Source organism: Larimichthys crocea, chromosome IX (genome assembly GCF_000972845.2).
Source record: "Larimichthys crocea isolate SSNF chromosome IX, L_crocea_2.0, whole genome shotgun sequence".
Classification (NCBI taxonomy): Eukaryota; Metazoa; Chordata; class Actinopteri; family Sciaenidae; genus Larimichthys; species Larimichthys crocea.
The window spans coordinates 7266970-7277635 of record NC_040019.1 but is presented as its reverse complement, the minus strand read 5'-3'; the positions used below and the strand labels follow the sequence as shown (position 1 = coordinate 7277635).

Genomic DNA, 10666 nt, shown 5'->3' with positions numbered 1-10666 from the left:
GCTTTCCCTTCCATGACAAATCAAAATGTCTGTCTCACACTCTATTATGCCAAGCCTTCATTGTGCCGATTAAATGTCTCCCTGCCAACAAGTAGGCACCTGAAAAGTTTTAATAAAAGTTCCGTTGTCATTTATAAATTCACTGAAAATGTCAGCGTGACTTTGTGAGTATTGTGTAACTAATTACACTATTAAAATTCAGAATTCAGAACTTAAAACTTAGTAAAAAAACTTCCTTTCATAGCCACGGTACGTGACATAATTGTAAAATCCTTCATAGAAAAGAGCAAATATGCAACGCTAAATTAACATCAGCTCCTTGGATTTATGAAGTGTAATACTTCATTTTGTTTCTGGCTGTTTTAAGTGTTACCTGGGATAATAGGTCATGATGTAATGTTACTGTACCTACCACAGGTACATATGAGATATGCAGCAAATCCAGCGTTAAGACCGAAAGTAAAATGTAAAGTCGCACACATGGTTTCGCAGCATGAAGCTGACCTTTAGATGAGAAATGAACACATGAAGAACAGAAACACTTGCTCTAAATTATTATTTCACAGGGTGAATATAAGGCCAATGAGCACCATAAATTCTCACATTGTTTCAGTGTCTTAAACAGGTCTTAGTTGATATGCAGAAGCACTTCTGCTGCTGCTGCTTTTTTTAATTAGTGAAATCCACAGTGCAACTGCACTCTGACCAAGTTGGATATCATGTCCTGTCAGTCACTAAGATTGATCTGAAGTAGAGAGGTCATTTAATCACGGTATTTTATTCACATTTTTCCACAGTGTATTGTTAGTGCAGGCTACAGATCAAATGATACCGTTTTTGCATGTCACACTACAAATCATATACATAATTTACAGTTGGGACAGAGTACACCGTGTACAGTGTGCACCTGAAACCATTCAATCAGTGAGTCCCTTCAAACAAGAAAACACATACAGTATGTTTTACAATTATACCACTGTTAAAGGAGGAGGTGAGGTTTATTATTTTAGCAACAGTAGCAAAATGAATCTGCACTGTCCGGCTGCAGGAAAGCGATAAATATGCATACAGAGAATACAGAACAGCTGGCATGAAAGCTATAATGCAAAGCAAATAATGGATCTGAAAACAACCAGCCAAGTTGTTACCAGTTCTTGACAACACATTGATGACGGGGTGTGGATATTCTGATTATTTTAGGACTGTACTAAACTTGACTCGTGTCAATCATGAATGGGGTCTTGCACATTTTGTACAAATAAATTACATCTCCACCCTGTCACTGGCCCAAGTTGTCCCTGCATACCACATCCATCGTGCCGGTGCCTAAACACTCAACTGCAACGAGCCTCAATGCCTTCCTGTTACATTCACCCTCATCATCATGAAGTGCTTCAAGAGGCTGCTCCTGGTTCATCTCATAACCAGCCCACCACCCACACTGGACCCTCTCTAATTCATCTCCATGGGGCTACACTCTGCCCTCTCCCACCTGGACAACAGTAACACCTATGTGAGAATGCTGTTCATCCACTTCACTTCAGCATTCAACACCATCGTTCCCTCCAGTCTAATCACCAAACTCAGCAACCTCGACATCAGCACCTCCCTCTGCAACTGGATACTGGACCTTCAGACCAACAGACCCTAGTCTGTTAGATTAGACAACCACACCTCCTCAACCTTCACCCTGAACACTGGCGTCACAAATAATTATAAGATATAATAATATATATATGATAAATTATATGTTATGGTGCATATTCATCAACTACAAGCTTTAAGAAAACAGAGAGCTCAGAGCTCCAAGAAGGCGCAACATATGAGGATTAGCTCTGACATCAGTGCACCAGTGGAAAGAACCACATGTGCAGTGATCATTTTCAAACACAGTTTGAACTGACGACCTCATTTTCTCTTCATTTCCAATATATCTGCACTTTGTTTATCACACACAACTCTAACTCTTTCTAGGTCATTTTAGATTTTTAATCTTCATTCATTTAATAAAGGAAGATCTTGTCTCTTTTATGTCAAAAGGTCATTATTATTTATTTCTTATTAAAAAGATTATATTATATAATACAGGGCAGATGTGCAACATGTGAAATATATTACATTTATAATTCAGATACACAAGCATTTACATCTTCACAGTCCTTTCTCATACCTGTTTCAGTTTTTACTGGCATATTTTATCAACTGTGAACTAGTTACAAAAAGTTTTTAGTTACAAAATGTCTTTGTTCCAGTAGCAGTGTTGGTCAGTCATTAAGTTTGTCCATCTGATACAACCACCTCCTGATTTCTTTGGGGTTTGGTATAGATATTTGTGTTTTATTCCAAAGACATAATGTGTGCTACCCGACTGTCATTTCAATGACTTTTCATTTAACTCATGAAAGTTTCCTGCCACCAATACTACGGGCTATGACAAAGCATCTTAGAGTCTTCTGACATATATACTGATGACAAACAGCAAATTGCCTTGAAATTTACTGGGCACAGTCACTTTCTTCAAAATGGACTTTTCCCCTAGTTACACACTCTGATCAAATTATCACATTTTTACACTGACATATCAAAGAGTGAGATTGCCATGAAATTGACTGAACACATCTATGCTAATGTCTCAAGAATCCATCATCTTTGTACACAGCCTAACTTATGGCTGGCTCACCATGATAATGGCCACAGGATGAACTCCATTGATTTGGTGACACAACAAAGTTTCAATCTGTACTCAAGATGAATCAGCAACGTACAAAGAAATAACAACAAAGGATTCCCTTCGCCGCGTAATTACAAGACCACGCTGGCAGCACAGTGATTGGCAGGCACTCCAATGCGATGACGGCACTTGAACATTTTCCTTAACTCGGCGCGGAAGCGGTCATGTAGCCACGCATAGAGGAAGGGGTTACAACAAGATGAGCTCATTGCACACAGGTGACACAGCAGCTGGATGAGTAAAAAATAACGCTTGTTAATGAGGTGAATGTCTATGTCTCGCAGTACATTGAATACATGAATAGGAAGCCAACACAATGCAAAGGCAGACACCAAGAGTGCAACCAGACGAAAGATCTTCCTCTTACGAGCTTGCTGAGCACCTGCCTGGACTTGTGACCTGTGCCCTGGTGCAACACATTTCCTCAGTTTGACAGTGATACAGAGGTAAGACACAAAGACAGCTGACAATGGCAGGACATAAGTGACCAACAGGGTGCTGTACGCATAAGCACGTCTTTCCTTCTCTTGACCCAACCAGAATTCCTCACAGATGGTGAAGCCTTCATCTTTGAACTCTACATAGTAGGTGTGAGTGACAGCTGGAGCTACCAGTCCACAGGACAGCAGCCAGATGCCAGTGAGGACGGAGGCACATGTAGCCACAGAGGTGCGCTTCTTCAGGGGATGAACTGTGGCATAATATCTACAATAAAGAAAGAGTTGTACTTTATTACAAGGTGGTCCACTGTGTTAATTAATGCATGATTTAGTTGTTAGAAGTTCCAGTCAGCATTTTTAATTACTTCATGTATAAATATTAAATTAGCTTATTAGTTTTACACTTTACTATGCAAAAATTTATTTTCCTTTTCAAAAACAAAACTGCATAACAACGACCTTTACAGTCTGTGCACGTTTTATGGAGTGCAATGTGCTCTTTTATCAAGTCAAACAAAAACACAGAGCAGGCAATTTAACAACAAATAATGGAAAATCCTTAAAACTTTTATAGATTGAATAGAGGCAAATACAAAACAACAATGGTGTAGTGAAGAAAGGCTAAGGCGAGTTCACAAATGGAGCTTTTTATTCTGTTGTTCTCGGCCCCAAAATTAGTAGTTTGATTGAAAAACTGCACAAGGATGATTTGATGTAGTCATTTGAGTTTTTGGTACAGTGAGCTGCAGGCAGCCTGTGGATCTTTGGTCACAGGGGAACGTGTCTTTGCAGCACATACCTGACTGAAAGGTACGCACAGTATTTTCATCTGGTCCCATTAGATACACTCTGCTGCAGGACCAACTTACAGTTTACAAGCTTGCCAAAATTGTAAAAAATTAAATAAGAGCTTGACTCATGTAGCTATGATTATTAATTAATTTATGACTGTTAATTAAAGTTAGTCTGTTACATGAACTGTCAAAAACCTGATTATTGATTAATATTAAGCCCCAGCAATGGCACATTGTGCATGTTGCACTGAATCATGATGAGTCATGTTTTTTGTCAGGAATTAATTTAGCGTTTATTAAAGTGTCTATTAATAAATTAATCAATCTGCTCATCTCCATCATTTCTAAATGACATTTAGAAAATGACAGGTGGTGACAGAATTTCTTATTTTTCTAATTTCTAGCTTGTTAATTACACTCCACTATACACTACACAAAGGTTTGTATGGGAATGGGAGATGAGAAATAAATTATATAGAGAGGAAATTCACTTCATATAATCAGGATGTTGAGCTTGATTGAAGTCTAAATCAGTTTTTTATAAGAGATTCTTGGACAGAATGACGCACGCAAGAGAATCGAAAATGAAGGACAAAAACCTTTAAAAAGAAGAATTCAAAATGTCACTTGAGATGTGATTGGCATAATTCTTGCAGTAAAGAGAGATCCACCCACCTGTCCACAGCAATAGCAGTGAGTGTAAAGACTGAAACATAGACTGTGACCGGTTGGATGAGGAACACCAGATAGCACATAGACCGGCCAAATACCCAACCACGTGGATTGAAGGCATAGGCGAGAGTAAAGGGGACGCATGTCACACACATGAGCATGTCAGAGAAGGCCAGGTTTCCGATGAAGAAGTTGGTGACGTTGTGCATCTTGCGGGTTCGACAGATTACATAGAGTAGTAGGTAATTCCCAAAGACGCCAACTGCCACGACAAGCAAGTAACAGGGGATGATGAGAGGCTTGAACGTCTGCAGCAGAGCCACATCTGCAAACTGGGAGCTGCGGTTGGTGGAGTTGTTCTGTACTGCAACCTCATAAATGTGTCCATCTGTCTGTTCTCCTGACACAGACGGCTGTGTGCTTCCAGCCAAGCCACTTTGATTACCCTCCATGGCAGCGAACCCAATCTGTCGATACCTGCACTGTCCAAAAACACAGTAACACAGGTCTGCAGCTGTTATGAACGAACATTAACACCTTTTACCAAAGGTCAACTGTCTATCAAATTTGTGTATTCAATCCAAAGATGGATGCAGAATTTAAACAGCATTCAGATGAAAACAAGTCATGACATTTTCAAAATGGAAAGCCATTACTCAGTGCTTTTACTGACGCCAACATATTCTCCCTGGTAAGAGGCAAAGAGCATATTATTAAAGGTTTTATAATCATGAGACATTTGAATGTGAATAGCTGAGATGAGCGGCACAACATTGTGCATCCTTGCACAGATAGAAAATATCATACAGGACTTACAGCACTCTGTTAGTCTAATTGCACCCCAGCTGACAGTTTCTAGCGCTTTTCAGCATCAGCAGAATATTTATTCATCATGACTGAGGTGCTGGATCTCTATACATTTTAAATGCAAATTATTATTATGAGTTACAGAGAGAATTCAAGGAAGGTAAAACTGTAACAGTACACTTCCTTTGGTAGGAGAGTTTTAAAATATTAAATCCCCAGTGAAAAAACACGTCAAAGAGTGATTTTTACCTAGCGTGCTGATGCAACACCTGGAGTTTCCTTTTGTAGAACAATAAACACCCTTAGTAAAGGGTGTTATTTATTAAAATACCCTTTACCAAGTGATAGTATACGTGCATATACATCTATTGGTTATATGGGACGTAAATGTAGTGTTGAAGTGAAGATGTATCCACATTTTCGGCTACATACATGCGATATGAGGACACCTGATTTAGTCAAAATGTTCTATTATTTTATGGCACACATGTCATATAAATCAGATTCTTTTTATATTTGCCACACTTTTTTAATATCTCTTTACACTTTATATATTGTTTATATTTCATGTTTCATGTATGAGGGAAACGAAATTTCAATTCTCTGTATGTCCTGTACATATGACAGTGTTGACAGTAAAGTTGACTTGAACTTGAATTACTGTATTAAAAGTTGGGGACAAACGAAATGATACTTCTGTGGTGACAAACTGTAGCAAAGTCCATGATTTTGAATTTTCTTGATTTTTGTGATGATTCATCTTGATGGTTCTTTACAGCCAAAAGCTTTTTAAATGTCCCATTAAGAGTCATTCAGCCAGCGTTGGCGGGAGTCTACTTGTGACCACGTTTCCTGTTTTCTATATGGCTTTCCTGCTTTTTTGTGCATAATTTCATCTCTTTTTTTTTGGACCTTTACACCTCGCCATATTGCAACACTTTCGACTCCAGCATCAACAGTGACTGCTTGACTGTTTTCTATACCTCGTCAGATTTCTGTTACAGATGACACACACACAGCTAATTAGTGTGACTCAATGTGATACATAAAGGGACTTTCCTTATAAAATTGCTTAAATAGATAAAGACTTATCACCAATAGCCAATCATACTATTCATGAACAGTTTCACCCTCTGCTTGCTGACTGACTGCAAACTCTACAATGTACTCACTTTATATGACTATAACTAAAAAAGGGGGGCATATAGAGAATAATACCATTTAATGCATACTTATTAACTCATCTTACAGACTAACCACTGCTGTTTCATCAATGGAACAATTCAATTTTGAATCTGCTTCAAAAGATCATCCACAGAAATGAAATGCTCAGATATAGAACTTCATAAATAAATAAGTACTTTGACTTTAAAGCTGAAACTTTAGTTTAATATAACTACACATACAGTGTAAGTTCAAACCAAAGCATTATCAATGTTTTAGTGAAAAAATAAATAACAGAACAATAAATAAAAAAAACAACATATTTGTGTTTGTTTTTACTCCGTTGGGGATGATTTATTCACGTTCACAGATTCTGTACCATCCTCACATTTATCTCCTACACTATGCTTACAATAGTCTGACGTTATTGAAGTCTAGCTATAGGTCTCTGGATTATAATATATGGACGTCTTACATAACAAGGCATTGGCATAAAAGGCTGTTAGCACCTGTTAATATATCTCTCAGTACAAATTGATTTAAACAGAAAGAAGTAAGCATTTTTAAAATATATATGCAAATCCTGAGTATGCAAATAAATCCTTCTGTTATCTAATATGAGGCCAAACAATGTTGTCTGCATTACATGCAAATGGAAATTCATGCAGTGTGACATATGACATGAATATTTCACACAACAACATTTGAAGGATGATAATGTGAAAAGTGCATAAGAACAATTTATTCACTACTTTATTATTCAAATAGTAATTATGTTTCTATTCCACTTTGTTGTTTCTTTCTATCTCGGAGAAAAGACGTCGCTATCGCAGAAAATAAATGACTGAACATACAAACAAATGGAGATGAAAATCACCCAGTGACTAACCTGTGTTGTTGTTTCTCAGTGTAAAGATGAGTCGAATGAGTATGAAGAGCAGAGGGTCCTTGTGCGCGTCTCCACAGTGAGTGAGCTGAAACTGCTGCAGTTTTAGAAAGAGAGGGAGAAAGAGGGGGAGGGAGGGAGGGAGGGAGGGAGATGTCTGTGGAAATGACAGGAAGCCAATAAAATGGCAGAGACCCCAAAAAGATTCATGTCTCTGCTGGACTTGACGATGACGTTTGATCTTGAACTGATTAGTTAGGATGGATAGACCTCGGGATAGTGACAGTAACTGTGATTATTGATCTGTGCAGGACTCTGTTTGGCAGCGCTTTGATCATTTATATGCTTGTTTGTTTGTTTGTTTGTTGCACAGATGTATTGGCAGCGGCTTTCTGATTCAACACTGTAATTAAAGTGCTGTTTGTTCTGAGATTGTACATTAATTATTGATTATGGACAGAGTTGATGAAAGTGGACACGAAACAAGCTTTTCGTTGACAGAAAATGACCTGCCAACTATCTAAAAACTATTTTATAATTGTGAGCTTTCACCATGTTATCACCTTTAATGTCTCTACTTGCTCTTTGAAGAACTCTTCATGAACAAAACATGCAATTAATAACAAATTTTCAGTAGAATTTAAAATGTTGCATCCCATATAACAACTTGATGGTCTTGACAGTCTCTGTAAAACCTTGTTCCAAACAAAACAAAATGTGCAAGCCGCGTGGGGAGCGTGTGGAGCTTAATGGTTTAAAAAAAAAAAAATCCCTGCTTTTTGAAAATGTCTCCATGTAGAACATCATGCCGTAAACTCCCACCTCGAAGTGAATGGTGATAGTACGGTAATTCTGATGTAGAAACACTTCCGCTGGATAAAAGGTTTTAAAGTGCACTGTGATTTACAGGTTCCAAATGGCAGAGTAATGCTGCAATGTTTAATTTCTTGATAACAAAATGACCTTTTCATTGTAGATGGAAAGTGAATGATGGAAGTCAGGTGGCATTATGAGTCTGCTTTTCTTCCCTGTACTTTCTATTAATTGGCAAGAAACCCTGCACAACACAAGTTAGTCAGTCCTGTTCCACAGTGGTGAGCACCAGCTGGAAACTTGCCCAATATTTCAAAAAGGAGACAGAGGCACACAGTTTTCTGCATTTAAAGGTAAAAGAGATATAGAGGAGATCTTCCAGATGCAACAAACCCTTTTAACAGTGTGAAGATAGATAGATACATACATAATGATGGCATGTTTTATGCATGTATGTACCAAGCCTGTAAATCAGTGAGACATTCAGAAGAGAAAAGGAATCAATTTATTCCTCAAGGGCATGAAGAAATCTATCCACAGACACAAAATTATCACAGGTTTAGAGGACGGGGTTGCAGGTAACAAATATGTTTATCTGCCAGTATTCTTTCATCCAGATGAGTTCGCCTGTGGCTGCAGAGATAATGACATACATAAACCAGGTGGAGTTAGCTGCCTAAGAGGAAGTACATAGTATTTAGGCTGAGAGAAAACATTATGTGATCAGTAGTCAAGGAGACCACTCCACTATCAAAATTCAAATGCATTGTGAAGTAGTGTCAAGTATTTCTCAAATGGTTTTCCACAAATGAGATATACTAATTATATTAACGTCAGCATTTTACATCTTATCATCTTGAAATGAGTACAATGGACTGACTCATTTCAGCAGGCCAGTAATTAGATGTCTTGGAAGTGTAAATCCTCAAATCCTTCACATCATGGTTTAACTTTTTAAATGGTCTGTTAGCAGAAGTTGTTCTAACTGTGTGAGCTGGCATTCACAAAATATATGATTTCCTACTACTGCATGGATTAAATTGATATTTTATAGGCCAGTGAGCCATTCAAATAATAAGTTTTACAAAAACCCAAATCTTTTTATTCAAGTGGCTATAATCTATAGTTTTACATCAAGCGAGTGACCACTTGTAAGTGAAAGGTGTAACTTGTAGTAATGAATTTACAGAGAAATACAGCCTGACCTGACAGTTCCCCTTTTGCAGGTTTTCTGGCACCAACTTGTTACTCTGTGGATCGAACAGCAACTACAACACACACTGGATGCTACTTAATTTGACACAGTGGTCCTTTAAATGGTAGAAATGGCTTGTGTTTATAGCCCCCCTGCAGCCCATATCAGCTATCACATTATATGCTGTGTTTATCATCATCTCACCTTTTCATGTACTGTATGTGCGGCCACTTTGCAGCCGATAGCAGCCTGATAGCTGAGACTAATGAAACGCACATTCAAACACTACAGGGGGCTACAGCGCAGTCGATTTTTACAATGCTCCGCTGAACATAGTTCCTTTAGAGACTTCAAGGCCTTGATGATCATAGTGGTGCTCTGTCCGAGATGTAACCCCAAAGGTGTAGAAACACACTTACATCTGCCTCACGAGGCTGGCAAGCTCTTTCTTTATTACATGTAGCTAAAACTAATTCTGCCATCCGGAGTCTACGAGGTCTAATCTCTGCATGAGACACGAGTGTAAACAAGCTCAGTACGCAGCTGGTGACACGTGGAAGAGATGGACCCAAGAATACTGATGTAGGGAAGACAGAAAGTATCACAGGGGAGGGAATGCTTTGGTATTTTAAAAGGTCGCCTCCACTAAATCTCAAAAGTAAAAAGAAAAATTCATCATTTGCCTCCGGTGCTATTTTAGAGACCCAAAGATTTTAAATATGAAGCTGAAGTCACCTTTCAAAAGAAGTGCTACTCTACGCTGTCATGACATCCTTTTCAGCTGTTTCCACTGAAAAACTCTTCTTGGCCTTTGCTGGTTTCATTGTGATCATTCTTTTTAAAATCTTTACTAAATTACATATTTTTTTAAAAAAATCTAATATTTCAAAGTTAAAGTTAGCTTGGTTAGTCTGTCCAGACTGTAAGGTCAGAGCACCAGGGAGCATTAGGTGCTTTGGACCATTGGGAAGAGCAGGTTTTCGAGCCCAGGGCCCGAGGGAATACAGACGGGCAGCAGAACCGGAGCTGGTCAAGCGGGCAATGTAACCAGGCTCAGCAGCCTCTATTTACTTAATGACAGAGGCAAAGAGACTGAAGGGGATCCTGATGGAGGAAGCTAAGAACGAACAGGATAAAGTAACTGAGCGAGAGGAGCCCAGAAAA

The 10666-nt window shown here is 38.5% G+C and overlaps 1 protein-coding gene across 2 annotated transcripts; it reads right to left on the bottom strand.

Moving 5' to 3' along the window:
• Positions 1-2131: 2131 nt before the first annotated feature.
• LOC104923128 (prolactin-releasing peptide receptor) lies at positions 2132-7565 on the bottom strand. 2 transcript variants are annotated; one of them, XM_019278803.2, is made up of 3 exons: positions 7498-7565; positions 4641-5119; positions 2132-3436 (listed from the first exon to the last, which is right to left on the bottom strand). In XM_019278803.2, exons 2-3 carry the CDS (start codon positions 5087-5089, stop codon positions 2803-2805), a joined length of 1083 nt encoding a protein of 360 aa, XP_019134348.1. In that variant the 5' UTR covers positions 5090-5119; positions 7498-7565; the 3' UTR covers positions 2132-2802. The 2 variants fall into 2 exon arrangements, with proteins under 2 accessions (XP_019134348.1, XP_010734431.1); XM_010736129.3 differs by having other exon boundaries at positions 4641-5114; positions 7498-7557.
• Positions 7566-10666: the final 3101 nt, after the last annotated feature.